At 40.7% G+C, this 22,521-nt stretch overlaps 2 protein-coding genes across 5 annotated transcripts in view; one reads left to right on the top strand and one right to left on the bottom strand.

The window, feature by feature from the left end:
* Positions 1-3,350, top strand: part of pcsk5a (proprotein convertase subtilisin/kexin type 5a) — a 38,291-nt gene extending 34,941 nt beyond the window's left edge. The window contains exon 37 of the mRNA XM_023297938.3: positions 2,375-3,350. Coding sequence (XP_023153706.2) covers positions 2,375-2,862 — 488 coding nt within the window. The 3' untranslated portion in view covers positions 2,863-3,350. The remainder of the gene's footprint in view (positions 1-2,374) is intronic.
* A 93-nt stretch (positions 3,351-3,443) lies between these two features.
* On the bottom strand, positions 3,444-22,339 carry prune2 (prune homolog 2 with BCH domain). 4 transcript variants are annotated; one of them, XM_035942777.2, is made up of 12 exons: positions 22,201-22,302; positions 21,545-21,769; positions 19,729-19,795; positions 19,451-19,651; positions 18,835-19,011; positions 11,600-11,702; positions 7,161-7,292; positions 6,909-6,995; positions 5,249-5,347; positions 5,115-5,153; positions 4,604-4,654; positions 3,444-4,480 (listed from the first exon to the last, which is right to left on the bottom strand). In XM_035942777.2, exons 3-12 carry the CDS (start codon positions 19,781-19,783, stop codon positions 4,447-4,449), a joined length of 978 nt encoding a protein of 325 aa, XP_035798670.1. In that variant the 5' UTR covers positions 19,784-19,795; positions 21,545-21,769; positions 22,201-22,302; the 3' UTR covers positions 3,444-4,446. The 4 variants fall into 4 exon arrangements, with proteins under 4 accessions (XP_035798670.1, XP_054875077.1, XP_035798672.1 ...); XM_055019102.1 differs by having other exon boundaries at positions 3,444-4,477; XM_035942779.2 differs by lacking the exon at positions 21,545-21,769 and having other exon boundaries at positions 22,281-22,339.
* Positions 22,340-22,521: the final 182 nt, after the last annotated feature.

Raw genomic sequence — 22,521 nt, 5'->3', positions numbered from 1 at the left:
TTTGGTGCTCGTAAATGAGGACAACAGGAGGGTTAATAGCTGCATTTTTACAGAAATGTAAAATCTGGACCCCGTCTATCAGGACACAAGCTTGATCAACCTCAAGTGTGTCTGCTGGGTGACGGTGTGTGATGTTGAAAGACCCGAAACACCCGATTATCTCAGGAAACATCACAGATGATGTGTCCAGATGCTTCAACATGACATGCTGCGTGTTATAAAATAGCCTACAATGCGATAGATAAGCTACGATACGAAGGAGATGAAGCAGAAGACATGAATGTAACAGTTCTGTGTGTGCCTCCATGCTGACTTAACACATATAGACTGAAGCTTTTGAACTCTGCAGCTTTTATTCTGCAGCAGTCTGTGCAGAAATGTTAAGAAAAGCTCTGCTCAGTCTAAAAAATGTACTTTACTGCCTTTAATACATCCATTGACTGTATCCATCTTGTAATGTGCAACATTCTCTCCCTCCTTTCTGTGCTGTACTTTAAGTTTCACAATGCTACATTAGCTTTGAGGATCAGAAAGGATGTCTGCTCTAAATAGACAGGTGAAGGAAAGGGGTGCAAGTCCTGCATTTTCATAAACTTGCAGGACATAATAGAATTTTTAGAAATTAAAAATTGTTGGATTAGTCATCCCAGTGAGAAATCTTGTTTGGTCTATAATTTTGGCATCTTATTACTACTACTTAATACTAAAGGCCTCGGCCACAAAGAAGCCTGTCAGAAGCCTGAATCAGAGTGATAGCAAATTAATAATCATGTATGGTGGTTATTAAAGACAACCACGGCTCCATAGTGGATGAATTCACCCAAAATTTACCATAAAACTGATTTAGTTTTCTCGTCTGCAGTTTTTAGCTCTCATCTGTCAATTTTAACCTCTGTGATTGGAAACTTCTTGCTGAAAAGAAACTTGGGAGTTTGTTTTTCCACACACAAGCTTTTACTGTGAACTTTTATTACAGAATCAGGTGTTTTCAAATGCATTCGTTACTCTTTTGGACCGATGATTCAGCTAGGAGAGTTTCATATTGATCTGAGCCGAAGGAGAGCTTGACATGAATGGGATTTGCAACTTCCCGAAGCAGGGGCATCTGCAATAGCTCTCCTACCTCACAGTTCTGTTTCTCAGCCTTTGAATAGAGCCACAGAAGACGTTATTCAATTGTTTTGACAGGCTAAGCTTTTCATTCCTTGACAACTGAACTTCATGTGCAAAATTGGCAGAGTGCCCTTTCAATTTTGGCAATCATAAAAGCCCTTGGATAACCACGAAAGAGGATTAGAGCCATTGTAAATAAAGTATTAGAGTTCTGACCTTTCTTTTTTTGGCAGAATTTTGAGTTTTTTCTTAGATTTCTGAAGTCGTGTTCAGATGGTCCACTATATAGTAAATCAGCCATTCTGCAGTGCTGTAAACTTTATCCACTATGGAGCACTACAAAATTGTCAGCTGAGAAACTAAATCGTAGTGCACAGAAGCTACACAAGACATCAATCAACGCAGACCGTCATTCCTTTCTCTGTTGTTAGAAAAAGATCGGTTAGCTACTATGGAATGGAATTTTCTTACCTACTGCACGATGTCTCAGCCATCCAGTGACTTGTCTTTGTTTGAGCAGCAGCAATTATCATTAAAACGCCTACTTAAACCATATTTAAGACTTCAGTAGCTCAGTCTAAGCAGCTTACTTATGAAACAAATAGTTCTTTTAAAGCATTTGACTGCCTTAAAGGGTAATGTTAACTCACAATTAATTACTGAAGATTAGTCTATAATAGCTCAGTTACAGTTGCACTCATTGTGGAAGTGGATTCAGAACAACCAAAGAATGTCGTACACATAAAGTTGCCCAGAATTGTGAGGTTTCAATGCACAAATTACAAAGTGTATTTCTCCAAAAATAGAAACTTTGTGCTGCCCATGACCTCAGATGTGGTGCAGATGTTCAGACATTTGTTTATGGGCAGAAATAATTAAGAGTATCAGGCTTGTAATTACGTGTCAGTGCTTTGTCCAAGTAGTAATTGAGATCTCTCATTAGCAGTCTGCCCTCGTCCCGTTCTGTGTTCTGTGTAGCAAATACTATATTGTGGGTTAGAGAGTGGGCAGTCCAGCTTCAAAGGAGAATTTTGACCATTTTTTCATAATTGTGACTTTAAAGTTCTGAGACTGAAGTCAGAACATTGATTTTATAAAAAATAAAAACTCTGACTTCAATCTCAGAATTCTGAAAGAAAAGTAAAAACTCCTTTTTTTTACCTCCGTCTTTATTCCAGTGGCCCTAATTCTGTTCTGTGAAAATCTTCCATTTAGATGCACTGTAACTTTCACACTTGTATCTTCTTGCTTTGGTTTCTAGGAGAGTGTATCCTCAGCACTAATTTGGCGTTCAGGAATGAGGAGGAAGAGGAGGCCACAGGTAACCTTACCGTCTTCATCATCGCTTGCATCCTTCTGGTGCTGGCACTCGTGTCCATAGTCTTCCTCATCAGACACTCCCGGTCGAAGCACCCTCAGTCGGACCTTCCTCCTCGCGGCTACGAGAAGTTAGGCTCCGGCGGCGTATTTGGAGGCGGCAGCAGACACGGCGGCTACAGCTCTGCTTCTTCGGCGTCTTACAGCGGCCGAGCCGGCTCCTCTGGCGGTCGTTTCCAGGAGTCTCAGCTGGTTGACATCGGCGAGCGTCGTTCAGGGATTAAGGATGATGATGACGACGATGAAGATGATGAGGACATTGTTTACATGGGCCAGGACGGCACTGTGTACAGGAAGTTCCGGTACGGACAGCTGGGAGACGACAACGAGGACGAGCTGGAGTACGATGATGAGAGCTACGCGTTCCGGTGAAGTATGAAAAACATTTCTCTATTTTCTTCTGGATTCTTCTCCCTCTGTTTATCCTTTCACGCCCTCAGGGACAGACCCATTTATCCTTCACTGAATGAGCTCGACCAAATGAGACATGAGAAGCTATTTATAATGAGCTGCATTTTACAACTGCTATTCATTCACAAAATGAAAAACGCTGCACAAAAACATCCCTGCTGTTTGCATTCCTATGGACTTTTTGCATAACTTAGGTTGGTTTTCTTCACTTTGTTTGGAGTATAGTGGTTTCCCACATATATATCATAATTCATCATGGGCATTTACTAGTTTTGACAATTTCATTAACCACATTATCTCTTTTAGTTGTTGTAGTGTTGGATTAGCATTTTAAATGTGATTAATCTTGCTATTTATTTGGCTTTTCTATATTCCCAAGTGTTTGCCGTCTTTGAATGTTAATTTAAAAATGTGTTATTCAGTTCAAATAAAGTCTTGAAAGAAACGCATTAGAAATGAGTAAGTCATGACTTCATGAGGCGGGAACGGAACAATTCATCACTAAATTCCAACTAACAAATCAGACATGATCGAAACAAACGTTCAGACGTGAGTCCATTTTTATTGAATTACTAGACAGTGATCCATAATTTCTTTGCACATCCTCTATACACCATAGAAGACTGATGGGTGAGAGGACCATCAGTTATCTAATGAGGGGACATGCACTGATGCACAGGTACACACACATGCGTGTGGACACACACACAGATAAGATGTTGTGCTTTACAGAGATCCCATCATTATTTTCATCTGACATTTCTTCCTGATGATCTGGCAGAAACTGAATAGATGATTTCCAGTTTGTATCGACAGAAAGACACATGCACACACGCACACATTTGCAAAACATGGCTCAAAAGATGTGATGTCATGCTGCACTGACAGCTTGGTTTCATATTTAACTTACTCCTGCTTGACTTTAGATTGACTATAAAGTTAAAATATCTATCTGTAGGTTTATTTTCCAGTTTGAGGACAAGGCAGAGGATTGGATTGCTCAGATGTAAGTTGGTCATTGTCTATGGCACAAGGTTTTTTTTTGTTTGGTCACACCTTGTGCTTTTATTGTAGATTGCTGACACAAGAGTCACCTCCTTATCAGAAACACTGAGACTGTGTAACCACTAAAGGGTGATATTATTGCTTCACTGCATCTCATGCACAAATACAACACTATAGACTACAAATGGATTTGCGCAGTGCACTGTCTGGTGTGTAATTGCATTTTCTACCCTAAAGTGAACGATGAGGCTACTCTGTTGAGGCTGCCAAGCATCACACTTGACTACATAGTTCTCTGGATGGCAGGTGTGAAGTACAGCAGATGCTACAGCAGCTAGAAAGAATGAGATCTGAGTGTTAACAGGTATTATTGTAAGTTGTGTTTTCATATTAAACTCCAGTGTCTAACTGACAAACACTGACCCACACACGCACACACACGCACAAGCTCCACAAGCTGCTACTTTCCAGCTTCACCCGTTCATTTACAGCAGTGACTTCTGAACATGGAGGAGACCCATCCCTTTAGGATGTTTGTGTTTAAGAGCCGCTGGCACCGGCTTGGTCTGCTCTGCTGGGAAGATGAAAGTACAAAGCAGAGACATTAAAGATGGGTGTGTTTATGTATAGGTGACAGCCTGCTGACACAAGGCCATTTGTCTTCCATGTGTGAACTTAAACGTCTTAGAGGACTTACTCCGTTCTGCTTGCTGCTGTTGGCTCAGATCCCTGCAGAAAACTATTCACTCTGGAAAAAAAATAGAGAAAAAAAAACCCCAAAGAGGTTGTTGAAGCAGAATTTACTATTGTAATACACTGGTGTGCTGTGAATTTGAAGGCACATACAAGTTATGATTCAGAGCACAATTAGTCAGCCAGCAATTAGTGTGTGAATTCTACGGCTCTGTTTCTACATTTATTATCAGTGTAATAGATCACCATGCAATAAGGTCTGGCTCATTTATTTTACTCTAATGATAAATGAGATGAAAGCAAAGCATTTAGCATCTTTAGCAATTTTTTTCCCCCCTGTCTCCTCTATAATTGCAACCGTAGCCAAATCCAATTGGTCGCCATCCAGCAGAAGAGTCCCTGTGATCTGAAAGTGAGCCATCTGATAAATGAGTGCTCCAGCCAAGGATAAAAGTGAGGCAGAGGCCGCTGCTTCCACAGAGGAAGTAATGAGAGGCAGGAGAGGCGATGCTTACTTTGAGTTCTCTGCCGCTTCCTTCAGTTCCTTGTCGAGTCTAGAGGTGAGAGTTCAAATGACAAGATGAATATAAAGTCATTTTAAAGGCGGCTGGGAGGAGGTGGAGGTGCTGCTGTGCTGAGAGGGACTCACCTAATGATGCACTCTGGGATCTGGACGGAGTCCATCGGGATGAGTTCCTGCAGCTCGTCCAAATTGTGCACATACTTAATCTTACTGCTGAACTTGGCGCTGTGACGAGAGAAGCATGTGCACGCTCATAAAAACAAGCCCGGTGACAGACGCATGTTTAAATAAGAGCAGACACAAAAAAAAAGGACGGTGAGAATAACCTGCTTGATACGAGAGGAACCGAAGAATATTCATGTTTTTCTTCCATAGGTGATGATGCAGGGCTTTAACTCGGCCACAGTTGACTAATGAACACCAGTCTGACTCACAGGATGTGGACTTCGGGTCTGACATTTTCACATTTCACGCTGCTTTTCACCTCCTCTCCTGCTATCTGTGTGTGTCACTGTTTTCAAAATGCCCTTTACTATGAAGCAACAACAACCTCCGAGCAGCAAACCTACACACTGAAAATGTCAAGTTTGCTGGAGATTTGGATCCTGCAATAAGGCGGTGCTGCTTGTTTCTTTGGGTGAAAGGCCATATTAATGACACCTCACCTAGTGTTCACCAAAACAGTCAGTCTGTTGTAGGGACACTGTTGCTGCATTCTGGGCTTGGCATCACCTAACACAAGTGGGATTGGCTTAGAGAAACACAAGCAAGCTAGAACAGCTTATTTTTCCCCTCATAGCAGAATGATAATGAGGTGCAGTCAGACCATTCTCCAGCACTGACACAGTGCTGTTGAGTTAGGCCTGACTACACAAATGAAAACAAAAAAAATTAAGTGTCTTAAATTGAGTGCAAACTAGCAGCTCTGTGACAATGCTAACATGTAGTGAAATTTAACCCTCGTGTCGTCCCGCGGGTCAAAATTGACCCGTTTTAAAGTTTGAAAAAATAAATTTTCACAGTGAAACTTCTGATGTCCACATTTTCTTTGAACATTTTTTGGTGGAAAAAAAGAAATGTTAGAAACGTTTAAGAACATTCACAAAAAAATCAACCAAAATCCAACGATTTTCGCTGGGCTTCCTCACTGCACAATCCAAACCTTCAGCAAAACTTTTTCAGTATGGTAGGGTGCTGCTTAGAGGTTACTGTTGTTTCCCATAGCAAAGAGAATTTTAAAGGAGTATCAATGGCAGAGTTATACCCGCAGTCTACATCTGGTGAGTCAGACTAGTCCAAAGATGGCAGTTGTATAATATGTTTTGTAGCCAATTGTCTGCTTTGTAGCATCCAATCCGGGAACATTTAGCCAATCATGTTGCTGTATCGACACATGCAGGTGTCATCAAACTGCTCCAGTGTGTAGTGGAGATACAATTTGAAGGGAAAAATGCTGCTGAACACTTTTGGAGCAAAGACATTAAACCTTTCAGGCAGTTTTCCTCAGATTTGATTGGATTCCACACATTCAATTGCATGTATAGAATCTATATATTTTTATATCTGGTGGAAATTGAAAGTGCAGGTATGACTTCCTCGCCCTTTAAGAAAGCAGTCACATATTGCTCGCCCCAAAATAACTGCCTAGGGGAGTTAAGAAGACGGCTGTCGAGGGGCGAGACTTTGATTTCAAAGTAAAAGTTAAAATGAGATCGCAGCCCGGAACAAAGTGTTGGACCAACTGATGCTAACGTGGCAAATCAAAGCTGAATTTTTTTTTTTTTACCTGATGAAAGGCTTGGTAATGGCTAGGATGGTCCTGATGAACCACGATGGATGGAGAATAATGAAGGATTTCAAATTCTTCCTGAGCCTGAAGACAACACAATATGTCACACATTAGGCAACGCTCCTGTCAACGCCGGTGCTCATTTTCACTGTCGTTCTTGAGAGCTACAAATGTTTGAGTCATGCAGCGCTTCCGTTATCTTTCACAAAATCACTTCTCGCAGAGCAGACGGACGAGAGCGGGACAGACCTTCTGTCGATCATCTGATAGCACTTCTTCAGCCAGCCGAGGCCGGGCATTCTTCTGTGAGGTGTGGCTCCATTCAGGTACACAATCATGTAGTCCTCTGCCACCATCAGCTCCAGGGTGCTGATCACATAGCTGAAGACACACAAGCAATACTTTGACCTACATTCACTTCCCGGAGTCTTTATCTACACATAATTACCACTTGCCTTAGCCTCACCTTAAACCGAGTCTTCATACTAAAATTTTTATCATTTTCTTTATGGGAACTTACTTTTTTGGGCCCAAAGGGAAGGCAAGACTCTAGAACGTGACTGTATAAACAGATTTATGTCCACTCACCAAGAGTAATACAAGTACTAGTCTCGCATAGGCAGACCTATCTCCACAATGCTGTGTCAGCTCTGGAGAATACACACACACACACACACACACACACACACACACACACAATAAAATACTAAAAGTTCAGTGACTGTGACTGCTATCCTTTTTTTTCCCCTGGAATAATATACACGGGAGCCTGGGAGTGAAATTGTTTTCTGACCCATATATCGTAAATTGCGCTATATACTCCCCACACACCCTTAAAATGCCAGAATTTAAGAGGAGGGTGTCTGCAGCTATTAATGTGCTGTGCTTTTACAGAGCAGTGCTTTTAGCTAAATGCACTTTGTGTTGTTTTTCTTTTACTGACTTATGATCACCACGTATCTTGTCTGCATCATTTTGAGCAATGTGTCAGTTTTGTTGTTTTGGTTTTTTTGTTTTGTTTTTTTTTAATGCTGTTTGTTTGTTCAAAATGAATAAAAACTTAAATGAAAAAAAAACAAACAATCCAGCTGTCGAGACATTTCGGTCTGAACCTGATGGACTGATCGCCATCATGATGTTCAACTCTGGAAATGTTACTGCAGACGACACAACTGGCTGATGGAAGAACCAATAGTTTGTTTATGGATCAATCTCAATAATAAATGAGCAGTTTTTACAGTTACACAAATAAATATGACATCAAAACTATACATACATCAAAGCAGAGCAACATTACGCCATTCGCCTGAGATACTGCACGTATTCCAATCCGAACATTTAAATCTCTGAAATTATGTATGTTGAAATGGTGAAATATGGATGCAACTTTTATTTGAAGCTGAACACCAGCGATACATGAGGAAATAGAAGACAAGCCTTATCCAGAATTTGAAAAACCCATCTAGCAGCATTTTTGAAATTTCTCCTCTGATGTCAGTTACGAGAAATTGGTACAAATGTTGCTTCATGGAGGAGCTGTTTTGCTTTGAATTCCTTCTTTTTTCCTTCTTTGCGTCAATCTCAGAAGCTCAATCACACTTTCTAAAATCCAATTCTCTGATTCAAACCTGTTGACTCGTTTCCATTCTCTCCTTGGACGCCGCCTACCGCCTCTCTGTCTTCTCGGTCAGCAGGGAACCTTGTCACCTCCTTTGAAAATAAAGTTGGCAATTCCCTCAGCTCTGTCCTCAATAACTCCTCTAACTTCTCTGACTTTGGTTTCAGGCTGACTCTCCTCTCTTCCTGATCAAATGTCATTCTCCAACTTGCAGACCAACACTGCTGATCCACTCTGTTTCGTGACAATTGTGATCATCTCCCACTGACAAACTGCATGCCGTTCACCACCAAGCTACAGTTACTCCTCCTCGCAAGGATTCAGACCTCCAGCCATCTGGCATCAGGAACTGCAGACACTACGGTTTACCTCCTTTCATTTCAATCCAAAACTCTCGGATATGCCAGTTTACTCAGTATCTTTCACAGAACAGCCTGTGGGATCGCAACCACACTGTCCAGGCATGAAATGCAACTGTTCCAACACAACAGTGGCGATAACAACACAGGAGTTCCCAGCAAACAAGCTAGACTATCACTTTATTTCTATCACTTTATGGAGAGAGTCTTCCTTGTCCAGAGGTGCTGTGGCTGATTTAATCAATAATGCAGCATCCTCATCCAATCAAATACAGTGTAAGGATTAAATGGATGTTTTCATTGAACTCCCTTTACATTTGCTTTGTACTAAGTTGTAACATGACCACTTGAGAAAATTAAATGGTACTAAAGGAAACTACACTTCCGCCCCACCTCTTGGTTTAAAAAAAGATTATAAAGAGCTACAAAGTCTACAGTGAAAACAATATGATGCTATGGGTTCAACAGAGAACTTTCTCTAAGGAAAGTGGGGTTAAAATCCTGCTCAAAGACTCAAGTAAATGTTGACTTTTAGCCTGACAAACATGTTTAAAGCACACGCATATTGACTATTCCAGATTTCTACTCATTGCAGCTTTAATGGGACAAATTCCTGTTTTAGTTTGCTTGTCAGGGAGCTTGGTGACACTTTACTGAAATGTTGAGCTTATGTTTTATTTAAGGAACTTCCTTGCTTTGTGATTGAGATTGCAAATGCGTTTGCTGTGCGCACTGACATACACGGCTGGTTTTGAAGGTGAGCTGCTGGCAAATAGACTCAGCCAGTTGGAGTAACTTTCACGCATCACCTGATTGCTTTTGTTTCAGTCTGCGTTTGTCATATGCAGTTTGCTGCTCCACACCACCACCCACCATTCATTCAAACTCCCACGTCCAGCTATGCGTTTTGCAGACATAACATTACCCCACCGAGCGGATGCTGCAGGAACTAGTTTTGCAAATCCCCGTTATATGCATCAATTATCATCCAACTGAGTTGGAAGTTTGAGGACATCATTTTATCTATCCAATCTGCTTTTAATCCAGTGACATTTTTTCACAATATATTTGTGTCGTGGCATTTACAGGTTGTAACATTAAGACTTCTTATTGCTACAATCAACAAGAATAGAAAGTTCTTCCAAATTTGTATGTTTCCACTTTTAGTGGCGACCATGAATGCCTGCATTAAATGTCCTGTCAATCAATGCATTCATATGGACATTCATGGTAACCGGGGGATGAATCCTTACTACTTTGGTGATCGCCTTACTTCTATGTAGCATCACCATGAGGTACATATTAATGGTTTTGAATAAACAGTTTATAATACTGGATAAATTACCTTGAAATCAGATACAGCATTGACATCCCCTGCAGGATGAAATGTAATAACTCCGTGATTTCTTAACTTTTAATATAGAGCAGGAGTGTCAAAACCAATTTAGTTCAGGGGCCACATTCAGCCCAATTTGATGTCAAGTGGGCCGGACCAGTAAAATCAGAGCATATTAACCTATAAATAACGACAACTCCAGATTTTTCTTTTGTTTTAGTGCAAAAATGTTCACATTTAAGGAGCTATCTTTTTACAAAACATTATGAGAAACCTGAAATTTCTTAAGAAAAATAAGTTCATTTTCAGCAATATTATGCCTCAGTTTATCATTTATCATTGCACAACTTCCAGATCACTGTGTTTCTACAAAGGCACAAAACATTCAGTCACAGGTATCTGGAACTGAATGATATAGTATTTTACTTCAAGATCAAAACAAAAAAATTAGACAAAAAAATGACAAAATCAACAAAAACAAGACAAAATATTACAAAAATGAGATGCAAAATAATAAAAAGTGAGACACAAAACACAAGCAAGACAAAAGAAAACACAAAACGACAAAAATAAGACAAAAACACAAGCGAGACAAAAAGAAAACACAAAACAAAAATGAGAAACAAAACAACAAAATATTACAAAAATGAGACAGAAAATGACAAAAGAACAATGAGTATTTTACTTTTTGATAAAAACAACTTGTCATGGTCTAGAAGTTACTTTAAATTTATAGTTTTACAAATTGAAAATTTGCAGTTAATGTCTCCTCTGTAATTGTTAACTTTACAAAGTCACCCCGCGGGCCGGATTGGACCCTCTGGCGGGCCGCTTTTGGCCTGCGGGCCACATGTTTGACACCCCTGATCTAGAGCTTCATCTGGACACAACTTCAATACAATCAGCCCTTTTGGGTGAAATCAAATATCTGAAAAACAAATGATAGTTCAATCTGCTGCTTTGTGCTTCACATTTTTTAGCAAGCTAACTTGACATGCTAAATGAAGATGGTGAATATGTTGAAACCTGCTACATATCAGCATGTTGTCATTGTGAGCATGTTAGTGTACTGATATTAGCATTTAGCTAAAAGAACAGCTTTTTACACCTTGACCGACTCATGGTTTATCCCAGCTTTTACATTCTTTAAGTTTTGATCATACAATGTTGTTATCTTGTTATGATGTGTCAGTGTTTGTGCAGATTATCAGTAGCAAAGTTAAATAGTAAATTAAAACTATTACTAGCAACAACTAACATTTCTTTAGTGCAAAAACAAACTAGTGGCTAAATTGTTGTAGGTCAGTGCAAAACGTACTGATGAAACAGTGAGCATGTTAAGAATGTGTGTTAGTCATTGTAGTGCGACACTCACAGGAAGAGGTTCTCCATTATTTCATGGTAGTCCTCTCGGTCACTGTCTGGCAGGAAACAGGCAGCAAACACTATGATGGCATTCACTCCGTTGCCATAGTAGCCTTGATAAAAACACAAAAAAAAAAAAAGTAGTAAGAGTCAACTTGATTTTGCTCCTTTGTTGGCGAGAACTTGATTGCTCTCATTTTCCTCCTTTTTGTTCTATTAATCTGCCAATCTGTGTTTCTTTTGTCTCTCCGTCTCGTTTCCTCTCACAACTCTTCAGATTAATGTAATTTCCTTTTATTCACGAGCCCATTTATTACCAGATTTGGTGTCACTCAAACAGGGGGGCCTTTTATCTAAATGACACAGTTTGTGATATTGACTTTTCCAAGGCAGATGTCTCAGTTTTCTTCCTTGGGATGGCTGTGTTTCACTTAAGCCAACAGCACAGGGCACAGTAGGAAAGCTCAGCCTGCTGTGGTTAATGTCCCTTTCCATGCATCGATTGAATCCCTAAAAACTCGTCTCTCTATATCAGTGTTAGGTGTTTACAAGGGTTATTTCTTGAAAATAATCTGTTTTAGCTTTTAAGTGACTAAGATGGCCACCTCTCCACCAGTTGTTGCAGCTTGAGCACACCAGCTCACTTATTACTCTGCTCATACACTGTAAAACTACTCCACGGTACATCACGGTAGGTTGTAAATACCGGAGTAATTCAGGCATACAAGTTCAAACCAGAAACTGATTCTGAAGAAGAACAATGATACAACAAACCGCACCCTGCAAGTTTTGGTTCTTTATTTTTTGTTACGTATGAAACCGCAGAGGTCTGAATCCATGTTTGAACAACCATCATGACTGCACTCCAGTTTCAAAGTGGAACTGTTCAGTCACTGACTGTGTGGGCTGCTTATTTAGCTCATGATATGGAAAAATGGACATGTTAACAAGGCCAAAAAAAACTTCAATTTTCACTGGAGAGTCTTTAAAGGTCTTATTCCAGTGCTTACATGAGCCACAGGCTTACTGGGACATAAAGTCCATGGCCACGGGGTAATAAAGAGACAAAAATGGGGCCCCTGCCTGTGAAACCAATGCTGTGTGACTCAGCGCCTGGACTCAGTTTAAGATGTAGATCCCCCACCAGCAGTTTGGGCAACCAGGAGGAAAGCTTCAGTGCTCCCCAACAAATATTCTTTAAGTCTGTGGGGCTGTTCTTCAGTGATGAAAAACTGTTATTTTGATAACTGATCAAACTGTTCATGGAAAAATACCAGAAATGATCTATTTTTTGCTTCTCTGGTGGGAGATGTGTGAGTTTTATTTGGCTTATATGACAGTAAACTAAATATTTCTGGGTTTTAGTTTTTAAATTGAAAATTTAAAAAAAGACTGATTTAAAAATGTCATTTCGGAAATTGCAATGACATTTTTCCACTTTCACAGCACCTTCCCAATCATTGTTGAGTGACTGTTTGTTGCAGAGTGTTTTGATGGTGGTTGTAGGAGCAGGTTTGAAATATGCTCTGTAAATTATATTGGTGTCAGTGGGTTTCACTTGTAATTAATTGATTGTCTATTTTACCTATATAAGGTAGGAACCTTTGTGGCTAGGTAGGGTTTCCAGCCGGAAAGGGACAAATCAGTTTTTGACAGCTAAACGCCGAATGGCAACTTGTGATTGGGAATTTGTGCACTTTGGAGTTTTTTGGGAAACCAATAAAGACACTGTGTTCAAGGCAAGTTAAAACGAGTTGGACTTTCATCCGTTACTTCGGTTATTAAGCACGTTAATTCCGTTTTTTATGGTTCCCGGTTGGAGGCTCTCAGTGGCTTAAAGTATTGGCTTAGCCCCTTTAACACAAGTCAAGAACTGATTTGAAAAGTTCAACAACGGCTGCTAGGACTTTGTTGTCGCGTTTTGCAGGTGAGGACGGGAGGACAAGGGAGGCATGGCGGTGGCGGAGGCTTGGAGGAGACACCTGAGCGGATCATCACCTGTTTACCTGCGTTCCTGGACGCAACTGCGGGAGAAGAGGAGAGACGCCGGTGAAGACGCGGAGGAGCTTCACGGTAGCGGCTTTGAATGATCAGTCTTCTGAAATAGGTATGTGTAGCGCTACCATTTATAATGATGGACATCTAAAAATAGCGTGCACACGTTATGGCGTAAGCCCAACGCATTGGTTGGTGAAGTGGAAAAACATTTTGACTGTATTAAGTGAACTGTCGGACTTAAATGGATGATTGCGCGTTGGGTGACACACAGCCGGACGTCAGTGTGTCAGCTGTAGCCGGTAACCTGGATACTGAGGCCGGCTGTAGTGATACACTGACCAGCAAACGGGCGGTTAAACTGACTGTTAAAGGACTTGCGGACAAGATAGACCGACTGCAATGTGGTAGAAAAACTAAGCTAAACAAAGCAACCACTTTAAGAAAAACGATAAAAGATTTAATGCAAAGTGGTAAAACTGATGAGGTACAAAAATCTCTGAATGAGTTTTCTGAACTATGTGGTGAAATAAAGTGTATGCATGATTCTTTAATGGGGTTGTTACCACCAGAAGAAAAAGAAAGACATGAAACATGGATGAAGGCTAAAATGATGTTTAACGATGAATTTGTTTACAGTGTTGGAGTGTGGGTAAAATCTAATTAAAAAGGTGTGTCTGAAACTGGCAATAATAATGGTGTTGGTGGTGAACCTGATAATATTGAACCCAATGACAGTGTCTCTAACGTGGGTAAATATTCAAACAAAAGTTACACAAGTCAAGTACTGCTTCCTCAGAAAAAATAAAAGTAGCAGCGGAAAGAGCTGCACTTTTGGCCCGAATGGCTGCTTTAAAGGAACGACACGCACTGGAGGAACAGGAGCAGCAAATCAAAAGGAAAAAGGAACAGCTAGAGTTGAAGACGGAACTGGCTGCATCAGATGCTAAGTTGGCAGTTTTGCAGGCGTCTGAGGGACAGGGCCGTTCTCAGGCATCAATGGATGGCATTGATGGCACTCTTATTTTGAAAGAGAAAAAAGGAAAGTGGTACAAAATGCACTCAACCCAATGACACAGGAGTACGAGTCCGCATCCTGTAAAACACAAGAGCAAAGGGATTGGTCAATGCCACAATTTAAACAAGCAGCAATGGAAACAAAACCTTTGGAAACATCAAAAGGTTTTACAGCATGCTGCAACAAGTGATTGGGTAATTCAAAACAGGAAGCAAAACATGAATGATCAACAGAAGGATCAGTTTTCATCTGGTGATGTTGTTAGTATTATGCACAAACAAAATGAAATAACAGCTGCCTTAGTACACCAACAGCGCTTACTTTCTCTGCCAGCAAGAGAAATTCCAGCATTTTAAGGTGATCCATTCCTGTTCAAAGCCTTTGTCGAAGCGTTTGAGCAAGGTGTTGAGGAAAAAGCAAGTAAAGCTGACTGCCTTTACTACCTGGAGCAGTTCATAAAAGGGCAGCCAAAAGAACTGGTGCAAAGTTGCCAGCACATGGACCCTGAGCGTGGCTATATTGTGGCTAAAGCTCTTCTCCAAGAACATTTTGGCAACAACTACAAAATTGCCATGGCATATATTAAAAAGGCTTTAGCTTGGCCAACAATAAAATCAGAGGATGCCAAATCATTACAGGCCTATGCTTTGTTCCTACATGGGTGCTGCAATGCGATGGAGGAGCTTCATCATATGCATGAGTTGGATATGCCAAGTAATATGAAGACGGTTGTTTCTAAGTTGCCATATAAACTTCGGGAAAAATGGAGAGCTGTTGCTTATGGTGGCTCATGATCGGAGAGCTCACTTTGTTGATGTGGTGGTATTTCTGGAGAAGCACGTGAGGATCCTGACTGATCCAATCTTCGGAGATATTGAAACACGTACCACAAAATACAGCTATCTGAAGACCTGCTAACCAATTCAAAATGCAGTCAAAGACATTTAAAGGGAAAGAAAGCAGTTTTGCTGCTATGGTGACTTCTGTTCATTCCCCTGAAGAAAAGACAGACACAAACAATACAAAGAAACAGGACCTTTTGTATTGTCATTGCTGTTCACGTGCTCATTCATTCAATTCCAGCATAAAAAGCACAGAGAAAAGATCCGATTGTTAAAGGAAACGGGAATATGTTTTGGGTGTTTAAGGGCTGGACACATAAGTCAAGAATGTGACAAACACTTGATGTGTGAGGTTTGCGATCAACAGCATCCTACAGCTCTTCACATCACAAAGGTTGAAGCTGAGCCAAAGCAAACAGGCCAGCCACCAGAAGGTAGCCTTTCAACAGCTTCCCAGACATATGGGCATACAGGGGCTGGAAAGGATCGCAGCATTCTCAGCATCGTGCCAATGCAAGTTAAGTCCACCAAAGGAAATGCAATCATTCAAACATATGCATTTTTGGATCCTGGTAGCACGGCTACATTTTGTTCTGAGTAGCTTATGCGGCAATTGAACATCGTTGGAAAAAGAACCCATTTTTGTTTGAAAACGATGGGACAGGAAAGGGTTGTTTCCACTTATTCCTTGTTTGGAATCGAGGTTTCAAGTCTTGAAGGAAAGTGCTTTTATCCCTTGCCTGAAGTCTTCACACAGAAGGAGATGCCAGTTTCTCCAGATGACATTCCCACTGCTGCTGATTTGGAAAGGTGGCTTTATTTGTCAAAGGTTCACATTCCTTCTGTAAATGCCAGTGTATACGGTAGGAACCTTTGTGGCTAGGTAGGGTTTCCAGCCGGAAAGGGACAAATCAGTTTTCGACCGCTAAACGCCGAACGCGGAATGCTGCACGCCGAACGGCAACTTGTGAATGGGAATTTGTGCACTTTGGAGTTTTTTGGGAAACCAATAAAGACACTGTGTTCAAGGCACGTTAAAACAAGTTGGACTGTCATTCGTTATTTCGGTTATTAAGCGCGTTAGTTCCATTTTTATGGTTCCCGGTTGGAGGCTCTCAGTGGCTTAAAGTATTGGCTTAGCCCCTTTAACAGTGGTGGAGAGTGCCCTCCAACATAATCTCATACTGTACGTGTTCACTTGGAATGAGATCTGGAAACTGAATGTTGCAACTTACTGTACAAGTCACATCACTTTCATGCTCAAACCAATTAGTGACCTCTGTCGCCTTGTGTGGAAACATGGTTTTTCCTTTAACTATCATGTTTGTATGCTTGTAGCGAGTTGTTTTGGAACCCAGCAGCCAGCCTTAATTAATCACAGATGGTACATTTGCTGACAAGAGACCACTTCGCCAGTTTTCATCCTGAATCATATTGTTCTCATATACAAAGGACATGTGGAAACTGGAGATAAAAATTTGATGTAAATCACAATCAGCTGGCTTCAATTACAACCTGTATTACTTCATTTTTGCTTGGTCTGCCGCCAAGATGAGACGAGGCACTTCCTAAATGAGACATCATTCTGCCACCTTGTTAGATGAGAAGTGGCAGCTCAAAAACAATGGGTGACTGTGATATAGTAGGACAGAGAAAATGACTCTTGTATCCTGGGGTTACTTCTGGAATCTGATATCCAGGCCTCCTTAAAACTGAAAATGTCACTTCTGCTGAAAAGATGCTATTAGTGTCAGACAGTTTTGAATGCATCCATTTATTTCTGTTTATATTTGAAGCAGCAGGAGAATTGTTGGAAGAATACAAAATAATAGGACTACATTTTTCACATCTGTCTTACATTTGTTCTATTCACACTGGCTGTCAAGAGATCTGTTACCGAAGTACTATAAAAGCTGTAGTCTGACTTTGTGCGCTCTAACATGATGCTCGACTTTCCTAATTCATACTGCTAAACCCTAATACAAGCATTTTTGCACTGAACAGCTGCATGTTAACTATAATCCAGCTTGGATAGGAGGGATAATGTTAAAGGTGACCTACCAATTTGTATTTTTATTCTAGGACACTAGTGTAACTTTGCATGATTCACAGTTTAAAAAGTCCTTGTTTATCTTACACTGGTCTTTCATTAATCCCCTCAGTTCATTTACTGTCAGAAACAAGCAATTTTAGCTCCTGTCCCTTTAAGGCCTCCTCCTTAAACGCCAACTTTCTTCTGATTGGCCAATTTCTGGGAGGCTGCTGAATGTCAGCACCAAGCGCTTTTGAGCTGTACTGCCTGTACTTCGATTCCTGGAGTAGATGGCTGCATAAAGAAACTGGTAATGAGCCAATGTCAGCTTGTCATGGAACTTCACAAACATTGAAAACATTTAGAGCAGCCTGAAGCCTAAGCTGCTGGCTTAAAGAGATTACCTTTCACACACATTTACATCATTATTTCAAAATATGGCCAAAGTAAATATTAATAGCCGACATCAAAAGTTTCCATATAATTGCCAAGCAAATTTAATAATAAACTAGATTGCATAGAGTCACCAAAGGTAGCAGTATACGCTACTTTAGCATGGCTGTAATTAGAAGAAGCCGAACACATAACCAGACCACCACAAACCCTCAAAGAAGAAACAAACAAGGGGAAAATGGATAAAAATTTCAGGAATTCTTTCAAATTAAGAAAATTGTAATTCTTTTTTTCAAGTCAACTGGTAGCGGTTATATTTTATCCAGAGACAACAACAATGGAAAAAGTGAAAAAGCTAATCGGTTATGTAAGCTAAATGTTCGCTACATCAAAACATGTTTGGAAAAGGTGTTTCCTAATCTCATTATGCGCATTAAGACTTTTGTAAAACAGCCAAAAACCAAAACATGCAGGCTTAAAAACTGAGGAAGATTTTTCAAAATTTGTATTAACTTTTTTCCTTTTTTCATTGAACAGGAACATTATATACACATATGATAAGCAATAAAAGAAAGCGCAATTGGTCCCTTTTAACTGCGCCAGTGTAAAGTTGAGCATATTCAGTTGTTTATTTTAGCCAAAACTGCAAAGGTTGTCCTGAGTTAGTGTCTGTGGCTTTATGTCTGAGGATCCACACAGCTTCAGCAACCTGCCTGTCAAGATTCCAGTCTGTGACTTGGCCGTGAGGCAAAACCCCAGGCAAAGGGAAGTCCTTATTCACTTACAGCTGCTTATTTGCAATGTGTACACAGTGAAACTAAAGGCAACTCAGGACAGGTTTAAGACGGACCAGAAAAAAAGAAAATAAGTGCATTTTTTGAGGGAGAGTATACAAAATATAGCCAATATTCAGGATGGACACAACATGGTGACTTATGATGTTGAAGTTGTTCTTTAATAATTACCTCCATGAGAGATGACTCGCATGTAGGGCTCAATGATCTTCATGTTGATACGGTGCTCCTGCTCGCCAATGATGACGGTCCTCCATAGTTTGCCGTCCTGGCGCTCCTCCTCGGCACTGTATGTCGGGATTGTGTTGTAGGTCTCGGTCGTTCCACTCCTGCCGCCTGCAGTGGGATCTGACGTGAAAAACAACAAATATATTGCATTATAGGCCTTTTTCATACTAATCACATTAACATTCATGATACCTCGGCACTGTTTATGTGTCCCAGCAGTAAGACACCATGCATAATAGCAGGACGATGAAACTGAAGCGGCTAAATGAAACTCTGCATTGTTTTTTTATTATCAATACCTGGGCTTTTCCTCAATGATGCATCAAAATCTTTCCAAGAAAAAAAGGCTTACATCTGAAGGGACTTCCGTGTTTCAAAAAATGATATCCCCAAGCATAATAAGCTTAAATGTCATTGTGAATGAAAAATTCTTGACACTAAAAATCCAAAGATATAACTTTTTGAGTTTCATATTATATTACATCTTGCATTCCTTATCATCATCACAATGAAGCATGAGGTCGTCAAACTGCCAAAGCTCCACTTCTGACTGACCCACCTTCCCAGTCCATTTCATGGTCTGTGTAGTCGAGGTAATCGCCTTCATCTGGAGTGTCGAGGTCGTCGACGTTAATGTCGAGATCATCAGGCGTCTCGCCCAAGTCGTCCTCGCTCTGGTCCAGTGACAGGCTGATACGAGGGGCAGATAGCTTTTTTCTCTGGGTGGCACCTCCTTGCAGAGGTAGAGAGGTAGGAGGGACTAGAAAAAAATTAAAAGTTTATTATTTGAGCCGCAATAAGTATTATAATTCAGAGAATTAGGTACTTCACACTCACCCGGTCTGCCTTCGCCCCCCTCAGAGTTCATTTTACTCTCTGATGGCAGGTCCATCCCCAGGAGGACCTATGAGAAGATAATTACAGTTACTAAATGGACTCTTGTGATAGAACAACATACGTAGAGAGTACCCATAATGTTGTGTAATCTGTTGTGCTCTGCCAGACTTAAAAGCTGCCAGTGGTGGAATGTAATGACATTCGCTCAAGTGCTAAATTTGAGGTAAACCAAGTATTTTCATTTCATGCTCTTTTATACGTGTACTCTAGAGTTATAGGAAAAATGTAATGCAATACTGTATATAATTAATTCAAACTAAATTCAACCTACAATACCTAATTGTTATTAACCTCAATTCATTTGCAATAATTTCCAATAATATATTATACAAAATAAAACTGTTATTTTGGATACATGCTCAGTATCTTTTATAATAAAATGTAGTAATATTTTTCTAATTTCCTCAAGTGCATGGATTACACATTTAATATACTGCAGTATTGCTATTGTGACATAATATTGTGTCTTCACATGAAAACCGGATAAAACGGTAAATAAGACAATGTTATTGTTCACTCAGTACAATAAAATGGTCACAATAACCTGATAATTTGACAGATGGTACCATTTTCCATGCATCTACACTGCATATTATGATGCATTTTATCTCACATTGTAATGTAAATACCCTGGTTGCATCACAGAGTCACACACCTGTGAATAAAAGGCCGCTGGCCAGAAAAAATAATGAGCTTGACAAAAAGGGCTTTGATGTAACAATGAACAATAGCTTATTGTAGAGCTACCATTTCTGTGTACATGCTGTCTCCATGTTCGAGCAGCAGAGAGCTTCAACTAAACAATAATCTCTGGGATCCGTATCATGATCATTCATTTTATGTGTTTATGTTGAAAAAAATTACATTTGGCCTTTATTAGATTCTTCATTCCCTGAAGCACTGGCATCAGTCGGGCTATATTGCAAAGCATAAATACAAGAAGTCCCCAAACACCAGCATGTCTTAACACATGTATTGATCGTAGTCATCAAATTTACATAATTATCAGGGAAGAGGGGGAGGAAAGACAAGGCTTGCAAGATGGTAGTAGGGGGGAGACAATGGGAGGAGGGATGCTGGAAATGAGAAAGATTTTGAGGTTAAAGGTCATCTTCCCCTGTAAATAATCCTTCCATTCACAGTGGAGGAGGGGGAGGATGTTGAGTGGTGGGTGGAGGTGGGGAGGGCGCTAAGAGAACAGGGCTTGTTACATCATGACAAGCTCATTCCCCCCCTCGCTGCCTTTTTCTAGTGCTGATTCAAATCGAATGACTGCACGCTTGCCTGAGCACAGATTGGGAAGAGATGCAAATTCACAGTGAGTCACGTGTGCTCACTGGCATGAAAAAGAAACATCCTTGTTTCTTCTCGGTGGACTCGCTCTGGAACAGGAGGAAATGTGATTGCATTAGCAGCTGCAACAGAGAAACGCTGAATGGTTGATTCCTTTACTGTGGAGGTGACTGTCGTGCTGACGATTCAGTTTGTCTACAGTATGCGTGCACACAAATAAACACACACTGATACACGGCTGAATACTGCAGAATAATAAAAACCAGCATCATGTTATGTGCATCCTCCATGGAGGATGCTGAGCTGCCTCACATCCACTTCCATGTCTCAGCACAGGACCACAGTGCTGATGACAGCAGCCCCTCCTTCTCTCGCTTCCTGTCTGCTTGCTGTGAGGAAAAAAAAAGAACATATCCCTCGTTCTCTTCTTTTTAACATCATCGAATAAAAGCAATCTACTCACCACTGCTGGGGCTCGGGAATCTCTTTCCTCCTGCGTCTCAGAGCATGGATGTACTTCCAAGATCCCTGCCTGTTTCCTGCTCCCAGCTCCTCGGTGGAGATGCTCAGCTTACAAACAGCTCACAGCTTCCACCATTTTGTGGTCACATGATCTGGGCTATTACCAAATAAGGGCGATCACCTGCTATAACAGCTCTCTGCACGGCAGCTTCCTCAGGCAGTGCGACTGAATGGGGATATAGGAGGGCGTGTTTGTGTGTCATTATTATCTTGGACTGGAGGGGATAAACTCTGTAGGTGCCGTTGTGTTATTACTACCCATGAGAAGCGTGGGACTGCTATTAATGCTTGACAGTAGATTTGTGAGCCTGGCTGTGCAACTACAAGATTTTATTAGCCCTCGGGGGGCAGGGGCAAAAAAATGAAAGAGCAATAACACTCAAACAAGAATATTGCCAGCTTCATGTGCAGATAAAATTCACAGGATTTTACCACATGCTGCAAGAAAATAGAGACTTATCCAAAGCAAACTTGCTTACTATTCCACTGTTTAGAAAGCTACTTCTAATGTGTCCCTTTATGTTCTGCATTTGACCTGAACTTTTCAACCCTTAAACAAGCAAACTATAGCCACAAAGCAGATAAAATCAATAGTACCTCGACAGTCTCTCCTTCCGTGTGGAAACAGGCATTGTTCTGTGCACAGGTCTAATCTCGATGAATTCCTTTTTACTTACCACTGTTCAGTCCCAGCAGTGAGGCAGGAAGACAGAGACCAGCCTTAGTGCATTCTTGACCATTGTTTGGTACAAAGGTTGTTTCCGCAGTCTGCCAATCAGTGTGACCACACCTGAAGGGAAGGCATCTAAAACAACCTTTGTTTAATGAGTACTGTGCAGCTGTTGTTGTATAACATGAGATCGATCAAACATTTCTGTACAGAAAACTTGTTTTAATGACAAAATAAAGTTATGTTGG

The sequence above is a fragment of the Amphiprion ocellaris genome, chromosome 17, assembly GCF_022539595.1.
Source record: "Amphiprion ocellaris isolate individual 3 ecotype Okinawa chromosome 17, ASM2253959v1, whole genome shotgun sequence".
Classification (NCBI taxonomy): domain Eukaryota; kingdom Metazoa; phylum Chordata; class Actinopteri; family Pomacentridae; genus Amphiprion; species Amphiprion ocellaris.
The sequence above is the reverse complement of the archived record's forward strand: the minus strand, read 5'-3'. Positions and strand labels throughout refer to the sequence as shown.

Bases quoted from the DNA above. Each gene is read 5' to 3' on its own strand.
- prune2 (XM_035942779.2), bottom strand. From the start codon at position 19,783: ATGGACCTGCCATCAGAGAGTAAAATGAACTCTGAGGGGGGCGAAGGC. The intron at 5,348-6,908 runs GTAAAAAAAAAA...CTCTCGTCACAG, and splicing joins ATTACCAAGCCTTTCATCAG to CGCCAAGTTCAGCAGTAAGA. The intron at 4,655-5,114 runs GTAAGCATCGCC...TTTTTTTTCCAG, and splicing joins GAAGCGGCAGAGAACTCAAA to AGTGAATAGTTTTCTGCAGG.